Genomic DNA, 22,930 nt, shown 5'->3' on the forward strand with positions numbered 1-22,930 from the left:
CCAGGATTTCCAACAGGCGAACCCCATTTAACAGGCTCAGAGGCCTAAGGAGAAAGGCAGAGGGGTGCAGGTGAGCCCTTCCCATGATCATGTGACCTCCCCACCCCCATGCTTGTTTCTGGGTGACTCTGTGATTGGGGTCATGAGTTGGGTGTATAATGTCTGCTTTGTTCTGTAATTGTCATTAAGGTTATTTAGGAGAAGGGCCTATAGTATCAGCAGGACTGTTGTGATGGAGCCTCCTGGGTGACAGTTATTACTATTTGGGGTATTAATGTAGTCATATAAAGTGATTGACAGGTCTGCCTCTCAGGAGGTTCTGCAGGAGCTGATCATTTGTTGTGTAAAATAGATACAGTCCTATCAATAGATCCCTATATATACTGTCCTATATATAGATCCCTGTCTATACAGTCCTATCTATAGATCCCTGTCTATACAGTTAGTCTATATATAGCGCCATGTCTATACTGTATACAATCTTATCTATATAGTCCTATATATACCACCATGTCTATACAGCCCTATCTATAGATCCCTGTTTATACAGTCCTATCTATAGATTTCTTTCTATACAGTCCTATCTATAGATCCTTGTCTATACAGTCCTATCTATAGATCCATGTCTATACAGTCCTATCTATAGATCCATGTCTATACAGTCCTATCTATAGATCCCTGTCTATACAGTTAGTCTATATATAGCGCCATGTCTATACTGTATACAATCTTATCTATATAGTCCTATATATAGCACCATGTCTATACAGCCCTATCTATAGATCCCTGTCTATACAGTTCTATCTATAGATCCCTGTCTATACAGTCCTATCTATAGATCCATGTCCATACAGTCATATATATATAGATCCCTGTCTATACAGGCCTATAGATACAATACTATCTATAGATTCCTATCTATACTGTCCTATATATAGATCCCTGTCTATACAGTTCTATATATAGCGCCATGTCTATACTGTATACAGTCTTATCTATATAGTCCTATATATAGCACCATGTCTATACAGCCCTATCTATAGATCCCTGTCTATACTGTATACAGTCCTATCTATACAGTCCTATATATAGCGTCATGTCTATACAGTCCTATCTATAGATCCCTATCTATACTGTATACAGTCCTATCTATACAGTCCTATATATAGCATCATGTCTATACAGTCCTATCTATAGATCCCTATCTATACTGTATACAGTCATATCTATAGAGTCCTATATATAGCGTCATGTCTATACAGTCCTATCAATAGATCCCTTTCTATACAGTCCTATCTATACAATACTATCTATAGATCCCTGTCTATACAGTCCTATCTTTAGATCCATGTCCATACAGTCCTATATATAGATCCATGTCCATAGTCATATATATATAGATCCCTGTCTATACAATCCTATAGATACAATACTATCTATAGATCCCTATATATAGTGTCCTATCTATAGATCCCTGTCTATACAGTTAGTCTATATATAGCGCCATGTCTATACTGTATACAATCTTATCTATATAGTCCTATATATAGCACCATGTCTATACAGCCCTATCTATAGATCACTGTTTATACAGTCCTATCTATAGATTCCTTTATATACAGTCCTATCTATAGATTCCTTTCTATACAGCCCTATCTATAGACCCCTGTTTATACAGTCCTATCTATAGATCCCTGTCTATACAGTGGTATCTATACAATACTATCTATAAATCCCTGTCTATACAGTCCTATCTATAGATCCCTGTCCATACAGTCCTATCTATAGATCCATTTCTGTACAGTCCTATCTATACAATACTATCTATAAATCCCTGTCTATACAGTCCTATCTCTAGATCCCTGTCCATACAGTCCTATCTATAGATCCATTTCTATACAGTCCTATATGTAGCGTCATGTCTATACAGTCCTATCTATAGATCCCTATCTATACTGTATACAGTCCTATCTATACAGTCCTATCTATAGCACTATGTCTTTACTGGCAGAACCTATACATTTCATTAATCCCTTATTTCTGAGACCATGAAATTAATGTCCCCAATCTATTCTATTTTGTCTCATATGTCCCTATTAATAATAATTAGATTAAATAAAAAATAAAGATACACTAAGGGTCATTTACGAAAGTGCAAAAATGCAATAAAGATGCGTAATGCATTTCTTATGCATAATTATCCATAGATCAGCGTTAATTGTCAATTAATTGATAATGAGCATTTATTAGATTCAATATTAATTATCCAGTTCCTTGTGTTAAGATCCATCAAACAGCACTGGCATTGGTAAGGAACCGCTGTCCCAGTCTAAAACAATTCATTTTGCAAGTTTAATATTGATAATAGAAAATGCCAACGAGGATAAAATGCAGAAAACCCTTAATGAGCTCTAAAGAAAAGTCCTCCCTATCCAGCAGTGTAGAAATAAACAATTCTTAGGAACTGAATCTCAGTCCCACCATTCTATTTAAAAAAAACTTACGCGTTTCGCCATTGTATAAACAACTCTGAAAAAAGTATTTTTAGTGTATTTCTTTATGTATAAATGCACCTATTTGTCCACCACGTACATACAGTATGTCTATGCTGACATGTCCCTTTTGGGAACGTGCCCCTACCCCCTGGAAAATAGGGATCTTCCTATATTTGTGGAATAGCGTTTTGTCCGGAAAAGTGGTTGAAAAAAAAAAATGTTGCCTCAAAATTCTGCTTGCTACCATTATACGACCATTCACATTATGAATTTAAACGTTTTGATTTTTCTCCTAAAATATGGCATATTCCAGCCTCATTGATAGCTACAATGAATCATGGCTGTCAGTGGACATCGGGAGTGTCTTTAATACATGTGTCACATTTGTGTGTTTGCACATTTTTATTAAATAGGTATTTGTGCACAATTAAACACACATACCCGAATCAAAGGCACCTGGATGGCACAGAAGCCGCCCCACTGAAATTATAGGACGACTCCGGAATACTGGCATCTCTGAGCACTTGTAATAAGATGAGTACTTCTGCTTGGCGAAAGATGCTTCGCCACCGCAAACCAGAGAACGCTGTGGAAAAATGGTTCCTCTCTACTCATATCTAATTTAAATATCTTGTCCTACAAAACGAAATATTTCTAGGATGTGCATGAGTTAGACCAGACCGATGTTAGCTCAGAACAACCCAATCTCCATATCTCTTCCTATCACAAGGTGCAACATTTTGCCCCCTTGCCATCTTGACGATACACATATATGTCCGGCAAAGTTTTGCATGATCGTAAATGACCCTTGTTGTCTCCAGTGGACTTATTAGTATTCCTCACTCTGTATACGAACTTGCAGCTTGTCTTTTAAAATGTCTATTATGTCCAGGGAATGTTATATATTCATAGCTCTTCACTTGCAATGTATAAAAGGTTTCATGTGACACAATGAGGATATTATATATCTGAGGGCTTTCTCTCCCTACCTCTATGTAAGAAAAAAAAAAAAAAAAAAAGCTTACACCCCTATTTGCAATAACATCTTTCGCTACATCGTGTTCCCTAATTCAGTACACTAATTTGCACTGCTCTGGATAATGGCATAAAATTGCCATAATTACACTGATTGGCTCACGTGATCTGTTTATGCTCCGTCTGGCGGTTCTCAAACAGAACAAAATGTACCACTCAGGATCCTGCAAGGCCGGGTGGAGGTGAAAGTGGCAACCAGACATGAAATAGCCACCTAATACTCAATCCCACTACTCAGTATGCATTATTTATATTAACAGCACTTCTGACAAACATACAATAAATATTAGGTACAATTAATTTAATATATCATTTAGTGGAGAAAAAACGTCAAGCCAGGAGCTGGGCAAATCCCAGGGGCCACAAGCAGCCACAACGTTTAAAAGTTTTGTACGGACTCGTAACTTTTTGAAACGTTTTCAATCGATATCCACAAGAGTCTAATTCTACCATTAGGCATCCCAGGCTCCTGTCTACGGCCAGTTGGCACTGAGGGGCCTGGATTGCTCTAAACCGTTTTATATATACTTCTCTAACAAATGAAGTGGGCAATAGGACCCAAACCTCTAGCCTTGGATCCTATGTGGTCTTAGTCAGCCTCCGGCTCCTAGAAGTAGACTCTATGTTGTCCCCTTCTACCCTCATAGGTCTATACCCTCTTAGTTGCCACTTTCCCTCATCCCGACCCTGGATACTGTGTCAGACAGCAGGGACTCACTTTTGGTCGGTGAGGATGTATCCGTAGTCCTCGATAACTTTGTGGGGGCTCTGTCCAGGGGAATCGCCGATCTCCCCAGTTTCTTGGAAACTCTTCTTCTCAAGGTTCTTCAGCATGTTCTCATCACTGACGGTCGATCTTGTTTGTTCGCCCATTGTTTGAGCGTCAGGTGCCAGGTGGGTGGTGATTATGGCAGGAGTGGCACTCATGAGACCATCCGCACCCCGTTGTTCTGCACTTAGCTCTACGGGGGCTGGAGAGATGTCCCGTGAAGAAACATCTGGAGGAGAGAACTGTGGTTGAGATCCAGATGTGTGCTGCATCTCCCCCTCTGAGACCTGGGCAAGAGGAACGATGACCTGCATATTAGTTCCATTAAACAGACATCATTCGCTATAGAATTACTCCCAAGATCCCAACATAAAAAAATCAGGATAAAGTAGGCCAACGTTCCTAACCTGCCCTCGTTATGCCATGATAACACCCTTAAACAGGCCACTCACCCTTAACCCAGGCACACTCATTATTGTTATATGAAAAATATGGGTATGTTTATAACTCTGATGTACATTCAAAATTCCACTATTACTGTTTATCAGTACAGTGTAAAACAATCTACCATAGGTGCAGAGGGAGGACTATGATCTTTCTGTACTATAAAAGACCTGGGTTGCACATTCATACCTATACTGTGCCGGCATACTATATAGTTGAATAGATGCATATTTCAATAGTTAAACTCGGATATGATTCCTCTACTGTACATATTATATCTCATACTAATATACTCTACTCACGCGTTTCGGCGGGCTTCTATCTCCACTTCTCGTCCCTGAAAAGCAAGTAAACTTACATTACTCCTGGAACAACCAATGTGTCTGTGTGTCATCAGTATGTATTACAAGTCAATATTAGTTGGTTCACAAAAGATCTCCCATAAACAGAAGCCCTACAACGATGAGGCAGATCACAGAATGAAAGATAATTGGATTAAACAATGCCAATTTCAGCCTTCAAAGATCCTGAACGTGTCAGGAATTCCAAGATACATCACAATTAAGTAAATATTTATCCAAACACAACTTACACACTCACAATTGCTGTTCAACTACAACTCTCAGCAGTCACTGTTTCTTAAAGTTTACAACTGGCGCGATGCAGTAGTGTGGAGAAATTACCAAATGAATCAATATGTAACCAGTTGACTTTTCTTGTCATGGCTGTGTAACTGCTCACGAATAAAATATTAAACACATATTAATAATAAAAATGTAATTGCTTCACGCGTTTCGCGCCTCTCCGCACTATAGGTTGTTATGTGATCTCCTCACCCTGGTTCTGTAGAGAGTCCGACTGAATGAGCTGGAGAAGGACAGACAGCTGCTCCAGCTGAGATTCACTGAGCTGTCTTAAGTCCACGCCGTACTTCTCCAACACTCCGGCTAAGCTCTGTGCTTCTACGAAGCCTTGTTTCTCTGACGCTGACTGAGTCTCCGCCGTGTTCTGCATGGCAATCGAGCCTGTGACAAAAAAAGGCGGATTAGTCAATATCTCTGTCCAGACGTAACAGTGACTGATTGGCCGAGCGGAGTGTAATGTATACATATATCGCACCGTTCATCTGAAGCACAGGATCTTACTGCACCTTCCTTGTACTGTATTTTAAAGATAAATACTATTTCAAATAGCCCTTTATAAAAAGTTACTCCTATGTGTTAGACATTAAGGGCTAGATTTACTAAGCTGCGAGTTTGAAAAAGTGGGGATGTTGCCTATAGCAACCAATCAGATTCTAGCTGTCATTTTGTAGAAGGTACTAAATAAATGAAAGCTAAAATCTGATTGGTTGCTATAGGCAACATCCCCACTTTTTCAAACCCGCAGCTTAGTAAATCTAGCCCTAAGAGACTGAAGCCAGCTGGCTCTTTTTCTGTGCTCTTTTTTTTTTTTTTAGTAATTATTTATTCTTGTTTTGCACCCACTCTGCAACAGCCCCAAAGGCCCAATAATTAATCACATTTAATTCTAATAGAATTATGTCACATACATAGAGGCACGTACCTCATTCCAAAGTTTCTCAACCCTTTTATTAAATGTGTTAAGTAAAAAAAAGTGGGTGCTCCGTGACTCCTTTAGTGAGCATTTAATATATCACGAGTCACTTTCCTCAACACCACACAGGAGTAGATCTATGAGGTATAGAGGAAGCCGACCCAGGAGAGGATAGCACTTAATGCATAGAACTATCAGCTAGTTATTAACTTATCATCTTCCCTTCTGCCAGAGTCACCACCTGCCCTCAAATCTCCCTCATTGTCAATAACACCACAATTTCCTCAGTCTTCCAAGCCCGCTGCCTTGGTGTCACACTTGTCTCTGCCCTCTGCCTTATTCCTCACATCCAGACTCTCTCCTAGTCCTGTCTATTCCACCTTAAAAACATTGCCAGAATACACCCTTTTCTTACTCAACATGCTACCAAAACTCTTATCCGTTCTCTCATCATCTCCTGTCTTGACTATTACAACCTCCTGCTATCTGGCATTCCTGACACCCATATATCCACACTTCAATCCATCTTGAATGCTGCTGCAAGACTGATATTCCTCTTTCACTGCTCCACATCTGCTGCATCACTTTGCAAATCCCTACACTGGTTCCCTGTGTCCTCCAGAATCCAATTCAAATTACTCATCCTTACCTATAAAGCCCTCAACAACACCACCCCTGCATATATCTCAAATCTCATATCAAAATACTCTCCCTCCCGCCCTCTTAGATCTACCTCTGACCTGCGCCTTATCTCCTCTCTGGTAACCTCCTCTCACTCCCGCCTACAAGACTTCTCCCGTGCTGCTCCCCACTTATGGAATCCCCTACCACGCTCAATCAGACTTTCCCACAGCCTTCAAACTTTCAGAAGCTCCTTGAAACCCCATCTCTTTTTTAGAGGTGACCTTATCCCCGATAACAGTAATCACACTAATGCACATTCACAATTATCCCAATCTCCACTCTGAGCCACACTCGCTCATCTTGTTTCAGCTGTGTCCTCCTCCACTTAGAATGTAAGCTCTCTAATGAGCAGGATCCTCCGTACCCTTTGTTTTCATGTCTGCATTTATTTTCTCTACCTTGTATGCCCCTGTTTTATGTATGTCCTGTTTTCCCAACTGTACGGCGCTGCGGAGCACTGTGGCACCTTATAAATATATCGATAATAATAATAACAGTAAGTGCCCTCACTAAGGGAAAAGCCATGTTTCTGTATATACATTATGAATAAGGCACAGAGTAATATATAAGTGTAACACTACTGCAAAGCTTAGTAAAACTTGGTGACTGAGGGCATTTTTCTATTTAACTGAATAGCTGATTTTCACTTGACTTGCATGCACAAGAAGTTAATTTTCGTGCAGAATAACTTGTATCCATATTTTTTATTAAATATTTATTAAAAAAAAATAAAAAAAATAGAATACAAAGTGCAAATAGGCCTGCTTCTAAATGTATGATGTGTGTGCAGAGATATAACTGGCTCAATGTAGAACTACAATTGAAAGGATAACTCCATCTAAGACGGAAAATTCCGTTTTGGGCGGAGTCCAATCAATCAAACAATAACACTGAACATTACTGAGCTGGGGTCCCGAGTTCCTCTTAATCCATTGTCTACCAACGTGTTGTCAAGGAGGAGGGGCACTGACAACAACGCTGCATGGGGAGGAGAGGGTCGCTGGACAGTTACAGAAAACGTGTGGAGCCCCCAGTAGGAATATTCAGTATTATTGTTTATTGTAGAGTTCTCCACCCAAAATTCTTTAATCCAAGTGGACCACAGACATTAAGTGTTTTGTGGCCCCCACCACCCTTAACAACTCTACGATATGACATTTTAAATAGTAATCAGCCCACAAACACATACTTATGGCATATATGTGGGTCTTCTTCTGTAAATACTTGGACAGCCCTGACATAAACAATATTTTATAGATCTCTGGAATCTACACAAAGATGACCAGGTGTAGTGACCTCTCAACGTTCTTCCTCCTTCTTCCCGACTTTCTGGTTCACGAATCTGGTCACCGTCCGGTATCTGGTTCATCCGTTCGATCATCTCAGAACTTTCTAAAACGTCATCTGACAGATTGTTATCCACGCTCTCACGGGGAAGTTTCCTCCTTAATTCTGCCCATGGGCGGTGTATGTCACTGGGCAACTGAATAGGCAGTGGGGTGTCCTGTCCTCCCTGATACCTCCCGTAGATAAGTCTCCTGGTCCCATCTGGCCAGGCGTGAGAAGCACTAAAGACACGAGGTGGGTTCCTCAGATGAGATAGGTCTTGATAGCTCGGCTAAACAAAGACATAATTAGAGTCAGATGAGATCCTCGGGGACTAGTATACTTTATATAAGAGAGGCAATAGTGAAAGTCTGATAAAAATATGGAATTTAGAATGTTCAGGTATTTGCAAATATGTATAAAGTAACACTTCACATCTCTGTATCCAAGGCAACAGTGATGTCATGAGATCCCTGGGACCTGTCGGACTCCTACACTGAGTTTCAAGATATTTAGGTACATCTACGGTTCCTGCCCTAAACCTCATCATTACTCATGCCACAATCTCTTCATCCAAAGTTTCTGAACCCTTTTTGCTATTATGCAACCTGTATGTTTTTAAATGTTTACCATGTACTCTGTAATATCTCTAAATGTATGCCAAGTACAACTTATGTCTCTAAATAATTAATTATGTTATGTGAATATTTTATTTCTCTTCTACTATTACAGAAACACGGTTACTCTGTTAAACTGAACTGACTGAATTTCCCATCGGTACCCTGCAAGGGACCCCTGGGGCTACGCCCACTGAAAATGGAGAAAACCTGTTATAGTCCGTGTTTTCTACTGGTATTCTGCAATTAATGTCACTTATGCTGCGTGTTAGACTTTCTGGCAGATGGTAGATCTTTTATAAAGGGTTTTTCATATATAGCAAAACAATGAGGTGCCAGTTTGTTCATCGGTGCGACTTTAGAATCAACGTATTAGAAATTGTCATTTTAGGACCAGTGGCTGAAGAAAATATTCATCCACATTTATTTATATAGGGCCAGCAAATTCCGTAGCAATTTACAAATGGGATCATTCTCTTAAGAATTATATGATACAACTTTGGAAAAGTAAAAAACTTTAGCCCTGTTCATTGGGTGGCAATGGGTACATGAAATAGATATATCATAGAGAAGCTACTCTAAGTCAAGTTGCTAGACGTCACCTCTTGTTTAAGTTCTAGTTCTTCAACATCTCCCTGGTCTGGACATTGACCACATTAGAACCTGATTTAATTCTTGCATCTTACCATTTACCCATCTAATAACAGTGCCCTTTAAGGTCCTACATGGCTTCTTGGTGGGTTCTCTGGAACCAAGAAATAGGACTAAGGAAGGAGGTCACGGCACGGTAGCTTAGTGGTTAGCACTTCTGCCTCACAGCACTGGGGTCATGAGTTCAATTCCCAACCATGGCCTTATCTGTGAGGAGTTTGTATGTTCTCCCTGTGTTTGCGTGGGTTTCCTCCGGGTGCTCCGGTTTCCTCCCACACTCCAAAAACATACTGGTAGGTTAATTGGCTGCTATTAAATTGACCTTATTCTCTCTGTGTGTGTGTGTGTGTGTGTTAGGGAATTTAGATTGTAAGCTCCAATGGGGCAGGGACTGATGTGAGTGAGTTCTCTGTACAGCGCTGCGGAATTAGTGGCGCTATATAAATAAATGATGATGATGATAATGATGGGAGCCAATGTCACTAACCGTCCTTACAAAAAAGGCCTAGGAGAACCATGGTAATTTGACCATTGACCTTGGCAAGCCTGTGCTTGAGGGTGTGGTAGGGATATATCTGGCTTTGGGGCGAGGTGAAGGGTTTTGGTGGGAATTTCCCCCGGCCGGGGCTTACCTGTGATTTGGGTGACTGAGAGGTGAGCAGGAAGTAGGCCAAGTATCGATCCACCAAAGGAGACTTATTCTGCTTGAGGCTGACGGGAAGCCTTTGTGGCACAGAGGAGGAATCTGATGAGAAAGCCCTAGGTCTGAAGTATTGTAGCGAATCGCTTTTAGAGGGCCACCTCTGCGCCGCAACCGGACCTGCTCCGCTGAGGCGCTGGATTGTCCATCTAGGGGAAAGGAGCAAAGACTTAACACAGGGTACTGGAGCATTTCAACCGTGTACCATCTCTCATGCAAAAGCTGTCAAGTTCTATTATATATATATATATATCTATATCATGTAGGCCATATTCAGAGTGGAGGATGTGTGCGTTCTGAGTGAGCAGGGCCCTCGTGACACAGACTCACCCCTCGGACACTTACGTCCAACTCGCTAACATGTACGAAAGCCTTTCATCTTATACGTTATGAATGCAGTTGCTATGAAGCATTAATTGAACTGCAATAAGCTAGCTAATACAGCAAGAACAACCTCCTGACATGCAAACAAAAAAATTATATATTATTTTATCTTTGCTATTACTCGGCAAGTCCAAATCTATGGCTGAGCGATTATCAAAGTCTCAATAAGTGTAAATAATTCACAAAACCTATAACTGCAAGAGGTTCACCAGTTCATCATCATCATTTGCTACCTGTACCTGCCCCTGACCTCCCGAAAATAAAACCGCTTTTCTAGACGTATCTGTGACTACGCCCCAGTCTGAGTACATATGCAATTCAGTGTTCTCTCCAGAAAATTTTGACAGCCAGGTGGCAAGGAGAAGTAGCTGGGTGAGGCAGTTGTAATACTTTGAAATAATATTGAACATTTTTGGAGGTTATTGCCCACACCTGCCAGGACTGGTCAGACTGGTGGTCAGTGGTCTAACACATACTGCTGGCTGTAGTGCTCACATAGGGCCTGTTCTAATAGGAGAAACAATGGTTTATTCTATTATAATAGGACTCTGTTGGGTTCCAAGAGCCGGGTGGCAAATAAAAATAGCCGGGTGGAGCACCCGGGAAATAGGTGCTGGGGAGGACACTGCAGTTGCTTGAACGCACCCTTGCTGTACTTTGTCTATGCTAGAACACCTGTCCCTCTGCCATCACCGGTCTTCGGGCATATGGAGTCATACGTGCCAAAAAGTCAGAATGGCCGCAGTTTAATATGCTCGCTTTCTGAGCTTGCGCAGTTTGGAAATATGCAAAGATATGCTACACAAACGGGCGTACGTCTCACTCTGTGTCAGGTGCATTGTTGGTATCTTATGCATAAAATCCTTTACAGCTCTAATATGTAAATATGATGTTTTGCCTCCATAATATTCACCTGTCCTCATCCAGAAGATCGAGAGGCTCTAAGGCTTTGTGCTGCGGGATACGACCCATCTCGTGGGCCATCACACGCTGTGTTACATCATCCTTCCATGACAACCCTGCAACCGCAAACACAAGGCAAATCAACAGGCAGATCAATTAACTTGATTTATCCCCACTTATTATGTCTCTGCTCCGGGTTCTGTATGATCGATCTGTAAATACCAGCTACAGGTTAATTGGGGGACAGTTAAATCTATTTAACTAGAAGGATTGAAAGACACAGCCAGACTCTCTGGGAGCAGTATGCAAATGATAAAGAGCTTTGTGACGTTGTCTTTCTATGTAATCCGAAATACATTATAATAAACGTAAGTCTAGTACCTTTTGCTGTGAGTCGGTGCAGCACCCCCTGCAGCTGTTGCAATGTTCCTGGGGTCACCTGAAACTGACCCACGTCCCTTTCAGAGCGATCCCGGCACTGGCCAAACAAACCATCTGAAAGTAGAAGACACCCGTGCTAAAGTGTGTGGTGAGGTCCTACATGATGTCCCCTGGTCCTTACAGTTAGATACACAAGGTCCATGTTTAGGGACACCACAGTCATGCTAGTTATCCCTATTTTCACCCCATCCCTACCTAGTAATTGCTCACTTCACACATTGTGAATGCAAAAGTGTCGTTGGTATCAAAGAATTAGGGGATCTACTTTGTCATCATGGACAATGCATATCATGGCTTGTCCTCAGTTTATCTCATGGGGCTAGATTTACTAAGCTGCGGGTTTGAAAAAGTGGGGATGTTGCCTATAGCAACCAATCAGAATCTAGCTATCATTTTGTAGAAGGTACTAAATTAATGAAAGCTAGAATCTGATTGGTTGCTATAGGCAACATCCCTACTTTTTCAAACCCGCAGCTTAGTAAATCTAGCCCATGGAGTTTATTTGTTGTGTTTTGGACACTTACCTTGGACACAAACCTCCTCCTTAGAACACAACCTCAAGTCAAACAAGCAGCCTGGGAAGTCAACAGAAAAACAGAGAGCAAAGGTAAATAAGATGTCAAATAAAATATAGGTGAAACATACATATTATGGGTCTGATTTAGCGTTAGGAACAATTCTAGCTACTAGGTGCAAAATGTGCTCATTGAAAAATCATTTGGTACTACAGGAAATTTAAATGAACAACCTGATTTAAAGTGCTGAGGAAAGTGTGGTCTTGCCCATCTCTTAAAATGCAGAGTAAAAATAGAGCTGCTCAGTATTTGTCCTGCAGGCAAACAATGTTGGCATTTGCACCAGTTGCACAGTGCAATATGGTTTTCTCAGCTGCAAATTCTCACACCTGGGCAAAACCTAACTCTTAATCCACCCCTATTTGTTCTCAAATGGCAGCAGGCACTGAAGAGAGAAAAGGGTAATGTCTGATAAGAACACAATAACTGCAGCCTTTGACCATCAAGGATAAGCACTTTCTATGCATAAAATGATGAAAGTAATCTCAAAGTCTGCAACAACTCATTATCCCCTCATCTTTCTCTCCAATTATTATTCTACACGATACTCCTGTTCTCTCCCAGTAATACTCTACAAAACATTGTTCATCCTTTCCCCTATTCTTACTATACACAGTGCTCATTCTCTGTTTATTATTATTCTGCACATCAGTCAACTTCTTCTACATCCTTGCACATTCTTCATCCTTATTCCAATGCTTATTCTAAACACCTTTTATCATCTCCCCTACACCTGCACACCATATTTTTTCCCATTCTAACTCTACACACCACTCATTCCAAATCCTTACTTTACACTACTCATCTTCTTCTCCATCCTTACTTTATACCCTACTCATCTTCTTCTCCATCCTTACTTTATACACTACTCATCTTCTTCTCCATCCTTACTTTATACACTACTCATCCTCTTCTCCATCTTACTATATACACTTCTCATCCTCTTCTCCATCTTACTCTATACACTGTTCATCCTCTTCTCCATCCTTACTCTATACACTGTTCATCCTCTTCTCCATCCTTACTCTACACACTGGTCATCCTCTTCTCCATCCTTACTCTATACACTACTCATCCCCTTCTCCATCCTTACTATATACACTTCTCATCCTTTTCTCCATCTTACTCTATACACTGTTCATCCTCTTCTCAATCCTTACTATATACACTTCTCATCCTTTTCTCCATCTTACTTTATACACTGTTCATCCTCTTCTCCATCCTTACTATATACACTTCTCATCCTCTTCTCCATCTTACTCTATACACTGTTCATCCTCTTCTCCATCCTTACTCTATACACTGCTCATCCTCTTCTCCATCCTTACTATATACACTACTCATCCTCTTCTCCATCTTTACTCTATACACTGCTCATCCTCTTCTCCATCCTTACTCTATACACTACTCATCCTCTTCTCCATCCTTACTCTACACACTGGTCAACCTCTTCTCCATCCTTACTCTATATACTACTCATCCTCTTCTCCTTCCTTACTCTACACACTGCTCATCCTCTTCTCCTTCCTTACTCTACACACTGCTCATCCTCTTCTCCATGCTTACTTTATACACTACTCATCCTCTTCTCCATCTTACTATATACACTACTCATCCCCTTCTCCATCTTACTCTACACACTGCTCATCCTCTTCTCCATCCTTACTCTACACACTGGTCATCCTCTTCTCCTTCCTTACTCTACACACTGCTCATCCTCTTCTCCATCTCTCATCCTCTTCTCCATCTTACTCTATACACTGTTCATCCTCTTCTCCATGGGCCTGATTCATTAAGGTTCTTAAATTAAGAGGATTCTCATTTCAGTCTCCTGGACAAAACCATGTTACAATGGAAGGGGTGCAAATAAGTGTTCTGTTTTACACATAAGTTAAATACTGACTGTTTTTTCATGTAACACACAAATATCAACTTTAAATTTCAGTGCACAAATAAGCTATCAAATATTTGTGTGTTACATGAAAAAACAGTCAGTATTTAACTTATGTGTAAAACAGAACACTTATTTGCACCCCTTCCATTGTAACATGGTTTTGTCCAGGAGACTGAAATGAGTATCCTCTTCATTTGAGATCCTTAATGAATCAGGCCCCATCTTACTATATACACTTCTCATCCTCTTCTCCATCTTACTATATACACTGCTCATCTTCTTCTTTTCCTCTACACACTGCTCATCCTCTTCTCCATCTTACTCTATACACTGTTCATCCTCTTCTCCATCCTTACTCTATACACTGCTCATCTTCTTCTTTTCCTCTACACACTACTCATACTCTTCTCCATCCTTACTCTATACACTGCTCATCCTCTTCTCCACCCTTACTTTATACACTGCTTATCCTCTTCTCCATACTTACTCTATACACTTCTTATCTTCTTCTCCATCCTTACTCTATACACTACTCATCCTCTTCTCCATCTTACTATATACACTGCTCATCCTCTTCTCCATCTTACTCTATACACTGCTCATCCTCTTCTCCATCCTTACTGTACACACTGCTCATCCTCTTCTCCATCCTTACTCTACACACTACTCATCCTCTTCTCCATCTTACTCTATACACTGCTCATCCTCTTCTCCATCCTTACTCTATACACTACTCATCCTCTTCTCCATCTTACTATATACACTGCTCATCCTCTTCTCCATCTTACTCTATACACTGCTCATCCTCTTCTCCATCCTTACTGTACACACTGCTCATCCTCTTCTCCATCCTTACTCTACACACTACTCATCCTCTTCTCCATCTTACTCTATACACTGCTCATCCTCTTCTCCATCCTTACTCTACACACTGCTCATTCTCTTCTCCATGCTTACTTTATACACTACTCATCCTCTTCTCCATCTTACTATATACACTACTCATCCCCTTCTCCATCTTACTCTACACACTGCTCATCCTCTTCTCCATCCTTACTCTACACACTGCTTATCTTCTTCTCCATCTTACTATATACACTTCTCATCCTCTTCTCCATCTTACTCTATACACTGTTCATCCTCTTCTCCATCCTTACTCTATACACTGCTCATCCTCTTCTCCATCCTTACTCTACACACTGGTCATCCTCTTCTCCATCCTTACTCTATACACTACTCATCCCCTTCTCCATCCTTACTATATACACTTCTCATCCTCTTCTCCATCTTACTCTATACACTGTTCTTCCTCTTCTCCATCCTTACTATATACACTTCTCATCCTCTTCTCCATCTTACTCTATACAATGTTCATCCTCTTCTCCATCCTTACTCTATACACTGCTCATCCTCTTCTCCATCCTTACTATATACACTACTCATCCTCTTCTCCATCCTTACTATATACACTACTCATCCTCTTCTCCATCCTTACTCTACACACCGCTCATCCTCTTCTCCATCCTTACTCTATACACTATTCATCCTCTTCTCCATCCTTACTCTACACACAGGTCATCCTCTTCTCCATCCTTACTCTATATACTACTCATCCTCTTCTCCTTCCTTACTCTACACACTGCTCATCCTCTTCTCCTTCCTTACTATATACACTTCTCATCCTCTTCTCCATCTTACTCTATACAATGTTCATCCTCTTCTCCATCCTTACTCTATACACTGCTCATCCTCTTCTCCATGCTTACTTTATACACTACTCATCCTCTTCTCCATCTTACTATATACACTACTCATCCCCTTCTCCATCTTACTCTACAAACTGCTCATCCTCTTCTCCATCCTTACTCTACACACTGGTCATCCTCTTCTCCATCCTTACTCTACACACTGGTCATCCTCTTCTCCATCATTACTCTATACACTACTCATCCTCTTCTCCTTCCTTACTCTACACACTGCTCATCCTCTTCTCCATGCTTTCTTTATACACTACTCATCCTCTTCTCCATCTTACTATATACACTACTTATCCCCTTCTCCATCTTACTCTACAAACTGCTCATCCTCTTCTCCATCCTTACTCTACACACTGGTCATCCTCTTCTCCATCCTTACTCTACACACTGGTCATCCTCTTCTCCATCATTACTCTATACACTACTCATCCTCTTCTCCTTCCTTACTCTACACACTGCTCATCCTCATCTCCTTCCTTACTCTACACACTGTTCATCCTCTTCTCCATCCTTGCTTTATACACTTCTCGGACCTGATTCATTAAGGATCTTAAATGAAGAGGATTCTTATTTCAGTCTCCTGGACAAAACCATGTTATATTGCAAGGGGTGCAAATTAGTGTTCTGTTTTGCACATAAGTTAAATACTGACTGTTTTTTCATGTAGCACACAAATATCAACTTTAAATTTCAGTGTACAAATACGCTATCAAGTATTTGTGTGCTACATGAAAAAACAGGCATTATTTAACTTATGTGCAAAACAGAAAACTCATTTTCACCCCTTGCAATGTAACATGGTTTTGTCCAGGAGACTGAAATAAGAATCCTCTTCATTTAAGATCCTTAATGAATCAGGCTCCTCATCCTCTTCTCCATCCTTACTCTATACAATACTCATCCCCTTCTCCATCCTTACTCTATACACTACTCATCCTCTTCTCCTTCCTTACTCTACACACTGCTTATCCTCTTCTCCTTCCTTACTCTATACACTGCTCATCCTCTTCTCCATCCTTGCTTTATAAACTTCTCATCCTCTTCTCCATCCTTACTATATACACGGCTCATCTTCTTCTCCATCCTTACTCTATATACTGTTCATTCTCTTCTCCATCCTCTTTTCCATCCTTACTCTATACACTGCACATCCTCTTCCCCATCCTTACTCTATACACTGCTCATCCTCTTCTCTATCGTTACTCTATACACTGCTCATCCTCTTCTCCATCCTTGCTCTACACACTGCTCATCCTCTTCTCCATCCTTTCTCTACACACTACTCATCCTCCTCTCCATCCTTTCTCTACACACTGCTCATCCTCTTCTCCATCCTTTCTCTACACACTACTCATCCTCTTCTCCATCCTTACTCTATACACTGCACATCCTCTTCTCCATCCTTACTCTATACACTGCTCATCCTCTTCTCTATCGTTACTCTATACACTGCTCATCCTCTTCTCCATCCTTTCTCTACACACTGCTCATCCTCTTCTCCATCCTTTCTCTACACACTACTCATCCTCTTCTCCATCCTTACTCTATACACTGCACATCCTCTTCTCCATCCTTACTCTATACACTGCTCATCCTCTTCTCTATCGTTACTCTATACACTGCTCATCCTCTTCTCCATCCTTTCTCTACACACTACTCATCCTCTTCTCCTTCCTTTCTCTACACACTGCTCATCCTCTTCTCTATCGTTACTCTATACACTGCTCATCCTTTTCTCCATCCTTTCTCTACACACTGCTCATCCTCTTCTCTTCTTTTCCTCTACACACTGCTTAATGTTTACCTCATCTTTACTTTAAAGACCACTCATAACCTACACACAGTCTTCCTCTTCTTCACCATTACACTACACACTACTTGTTATCTTCTTTATCCTTACTTTAAGCACTGCTGAACTGCCCCCAACCTTAGTCTATGCACTACTGATCATCTACCCCCATTCTTAGTGTACACGCCGCCCATCCTCTCCCCCTCTCCATCTACCCCACTTATTGTATTTCCCATCCTTGATCTATGCACTTATTCTATTCCGGATTCAACTCATCCTCTCTCCTTATCTCTCATCTCTCATCACCCCAATCCACTGTGTATGCCACACAATCTCTCCCATGCACAATACCATTTTCCAAAATACACAGAACAATTGTTCACCTCCCCCTCCAATCACACTGTACCCTCAACTCTCACCCGATCTCCAGTCTACACTCATCTCTCAGCTATGGCTAGAAAGCCTGAGCCCCTGCAGAATAACAAAACCACATAACACCCAAGTGTTCATTATAAACCATCATCAGCAATCATTCAGCCATTACGTATAACCAGAATATATTGAAATCAGGCCATTAACACGTAGCAACAGGATCTGGCTGCAAGTGACGGGAGGGGGGAATTTTATTAGACTCTGTGTTTAAACTCCTCAGAGACTGTACAGCTGTAACGCCAGAGCCTCCTCGTATGTCAGAATACGCTTGACGTAGCTGATGATTGCCCTTAATGACGTCGGTGTGGGCTCTCAGACGACTGTGAACATATAATGTACGATAACAAGTGGCAGACATAGCAATACAGCTTTAATATTAACTCTTAACTCAACAATCTCTTGGGCAATATTTCTTGTTTGACAGAGACAACGTGATCCTTCCTACATTACCATATTATTATATTACACAGAAGAACACAAAATAACAATGTAGCTAACCACAGCATGCTGTGATTCCAGCTTCATCTAATAAAACTCAACATTAGTATATAAAACGATGGATGCACAATATGAATGATATTATATTACTAAACATTATACATTGCTACAGTATGAAGTGTGATTGCCATTTATATAAGGAAGGCTGAGCATCCAGTCACCTGGGAAAGGCATAGGGGAATAATTAGAATAGCTTCTGATAACCCACACAAATGCAACATAGACCACAATATAAGCCAGTGTAAAGGCCAGCTCCATTATCTGACGTAGGATGAGTCACTGGAGAGAGCGGGGGTGGAAAATCGTACATGGTTAGTAGCGTCAGTATCTGATTCAGCTTCACATACAGGACAGAGAAACAGGATCCACCCCTACCACGGTAAATCATTCTCAACCTACGTGCTTATATGTAAATATATTTATAATATCATCACTAATGTCTAAAGGAAGGAAGATTATACATAAGACATACATATTGCTCCCATTAACAACAAAACAAAACAAAAAACACCTTTTCTCCATCCTTAAAACATATTTAATTTTGGTGGCATAAGAGACTGGGGACTTAGAGACAACTCTTGCTGGGAGTTGTAGTTACACAACAGCCGGGGACGTACAGATTGCCAGATAAGTCCCTAGGACATGCTGGTGCTTGTAGTTCCACAACAGCTGGAGAACTACAAGTTGTCTACGTCTGCTTTGGACAAACCTTGCCCAATTTACCCTATATAAGGTTATCAGGAGTCTAAGTCAGATTTGGGCAACCTGTGGCTCTAGTGTGAAACTACTACACCACCCTTGTTGGCACTGGCCTGCTGGCACTTGTAGTACCACAACTGCTGACGAGCCACAGGTTGCTCGAGTCTGATCTAGGTGGCGGGAAAATAATAAATCCAAGATATATTTTCACATCGGCAAAATTCTGTGGTTGTTCCCCTAACTTCAAACGGCAGGAGCAAGGATGTTTCCCATGTGGGAAGCACAGTGGCACTTCTGCCTCACAGCACTGGGGTCATGAGTTCGGTTTCCGACCATGGCCTTATCTGTGTGGAGTTTGTATGTTCTCCCCCTGTTTGCGTGGGTTTCCTCCGGGTGCTCCGGTTTCCTCCCACACTCCAAAAACTTACTGCTAGGTTAATTGGCTGCTATAAAAAAATTGACCCTAGTCTCTCCCTGTCTGTCTCCCTCTCTGTCTGTGTGTGTGTGTCTATATTAGGGAATTTAGACTGTAAGCTCCAATGGGGCAGGGACTGATGTGAGTTCTCTGTACAGCGCTGCGGTATTAGTGGCGCTATATAAATAAATTATGATGCAATGTATCTACTCAATAGATAGAATACAGAATATATAAAATGTACATTATGTGACAGCCGGTTGGCCTAAATCCTTTGTAGCACCTGGTGGCTTTGTTTACTTGCAGTTATATAGACGAAGCTTACATGGAGTCATAGACAATGCATGATTGGTTGTCAATTTAATATAGGGCAAATACATTGGCAACATTTTTCTCCATAGGTCTCTAAAAGTATCTCTTATGCCCATTGTTTGCAATGATATACTATGTATAATAAACATTTCTATAGAACAGTACATTACAGTAGTATACAGTGGATAATATGTCATATGTCAGTATTCTGTTCATTGACATGGCAACTGAGTTTACATCCATCTTACTCACTGCATAAACCGATATTAACATTTGTTATCGTGTACACTGTCAAATACTAATACTGTCACTCTAATCATTATTAGATCGACAGACAATAAAGCAATTGGCATTAATTTAGTCTTTTGCAGCAATAGCTGGCTGCCCCACCAAAATATGAAACCTCTGCTCTGTATCAGAACACAATGAGCATGTACCAGTCACACAGAAAAGTGCAAATTCAGAGAAAATTGCAGAACGAAATATTTCACATTGTGAACAGAATAATACTGTAATGTCTTCTGATAGCAGAATATGCCGTCAGGTACTGCACGCTGAAGATAATTCCTCTATGTATGGAATATCGCAGCAACATATAGGGGGGATTCAAATCTACGCAATGTGTCCGTGGAGACACATCTTGACGATGTCCTGAAAGAAATGCTTGCGAGCAGGGCCCTCTTACCTCTCTGTATGTCTGTATTACCCAGTATTGTTTTATTACTGTTTGCTCCCAATTGTAAAGCGCTACGGAATCTGCTGGCGCTATATAAATAAATGTTGATGATCTGCCCCATAGAATACATTCAATAAAGTTACTCACCAAAACAATTTGTTTTTATATTGTTCCGGTACAACTATTAGATGTTTTTTTTATTTTTATAAATTAGTACCTGTGTCCTGTATAGGACATACTATTTATTAGGACATTGTGTGTTCTTAATAGAACCCGTATTTTTCAAACAGAAAATATACAGATTTAGAATATTCAGCTCCTATCCTTTATGCCTGCGAAATGGGACATATCAATAACAACTTTTCTATAGGAGGGCAAGAGACTTTTTAACGTTGAAAGCAATTATTTACACCAAGTTTATGGAGACTAGTTGTGGATTTGTGACCTTCTGCTATTGTTACAAGGCGCTAAGACATAAAATATTAAATAAAATATGATATATAATATATTTAGGAGAAGGCTCATTGTTTTTTTGCTCTGCATACAGTATATCAATGTTTACCTGCCCAGTAGAAGGTATTTATCTCTCAAAAAAAACTAGTTTGAGGGGATACAGATTATATACTACGGAATGGACTGAGTTTTGGGTCCCATCTAACCCAGGTCCCCCATAATGTGAGGGCCAGTCCTTCATTGCACTGAACGTAGACAGATAAAACATAAATAGCTACAGAAAGATGATCCAGCAAAGCATTCTGGGTGTTGTAGTCCACCAAACATGGATAGTGTAATGACTCAAAATGGTGTGGACTACAGTTCCCATAATCCACCTATTCCTTTTCTATTGACAAAAAACAGGCAAAATAGATGATGACAGAGAATATGGATGTTGCATGAAGGAAGACTTGGGGAATTGAGATTATTTTGGAGATATTTAGACTAATTTGGAGATTTTAGGTCAAATTTACAAACATTTAGGTAGATAAGAAACCATAATACTAATGTCCCCTTTTTTATTCAACTTCCCATTTCCAAACATGAAAAACCATGTTTTAATTAAAAATGACAAAAAGAATCTTAAAATTGGGATTTACTCATGTTGCCTTCAAATATAATATCAAAATGTGTTGTTAACAGATGAGTCTTTATAATGTGAACTCCACATTCACATTTGTTAAGTTGTCTATAATAAGATATGTAGCATTTTACACTTATTTGGGAGCATTATTGTAATTGTCAGTGTTTTGTATGGTTACATCACCTTGTGTTTCCAAACACCCTGGCCACATCTAATGAACCTCATGTGCACCCAGTATGTTTTATTTAGTAATAAATAAAGTTGTAAAGGTCAGTTCTATATCTACCTGTCTTTGATAAACTGTATCCTATAAACATACTGATTACTTGGTGGCTGATAATGGATACAATGTAACAATAATGACGTTCTCAATCCTCAAGTGCTCCTTCCTCCAATCAGCAGCTGGCTTTCATTTTATGCACGTATTTTTTTAAAATTTGTATATTACATGATTATTTACATAAATATCCTCCTATATATAGAGAGTACTCTTATTTTATCACATAAGGTTGACTTTAGACGTAAATACAATGGGTAAAATAACATCATTATGCATAATAAAGGGAAATAAGTCCTATTTCTAGGTATGGTTTATTTTAAACGTCTGCCCTATATACTGCAGGAGGTAGTCTGTAAAGAAGATAATTTATCTACACCTCTGCATTTGTTCTTATGAGTGAAAGCAGCCACATTGCTTCCTTGGTTAAGGTTAAATGAACGGCCAACCATAGACTTCAAAGGAACAGGAACAGTGCCTCTAGTGGCCAAATTACCACGGTACATGGTGTGATTATAACAA

General features: G+C 40.3%; 1 protein-coding gene across 2 annotated transcripts in view; it reads right to left on the reverse strand.

The window, feature by feature from the left end:
• PTPRN (protein tyrosine phosphatase receptor type N) overlaps positions 1-22,930 on the reverse strand; it is a 56,196-nt gene that overhangs the window by 29,349 nt on the left and 3,917 nt on the right. The window contains exons 2-10 of one of the 2 annotated variants that reach the window (XM_075181004.1): positions 12,531-12,581; positions 11,947-12,060; positions 11,576-11,681; positions 10,211-10,427; positions 8,281-8,602; positions 5,580-5,768; positions 5,046-5,080; positions 4,249-4,586; positions 1-44 (exon numbers count right to left, since the gene is read on the reverse strand). The exon at positions 1-44 is cut by the window's left edge and continues 43 nt beyond it. In XM_075181004.1, coding sequence (XP_075037105.1) covers positions 1-44; positions 4,249-4,586; positions 5,046-5,080; positions 5,580-5,768; positions 8,281-8,602; positions 10,211-10,427; positions 11,576-11,681; positions 11,947-12,060; positions 12,531-12,581 — 1,416 coding nt within the window. The remainder of the gene's footprint in view (positions 45-4,248; positions 4,587-5,045; positions 5,081-5,579; positions 5,769-8,280; positions 8,603-10,210; positions 10,428-11,575; positions 11,682-11,946; positions 12,061-12,530; positions 12,582-22,930) is intronic. The other variant, XM_075181005.1, reaches the window with a different exon arrangement.

The sequence above is a fragment of the Mixophyes fleayi genome, chromosome 7 (assembly GCF_038048845.1).
Source record: "Mixophyes fleayi isolate aMixFle1 chromosome 7, aMixFle1.hap1, whole genome shotgun sequence".
Lineage (NCBI taxonomy): Eukaryota > Metazoa > Chordata > Amphibia > Anura > Limnodynastidae > Mixophyes > Mixophyes fleayi.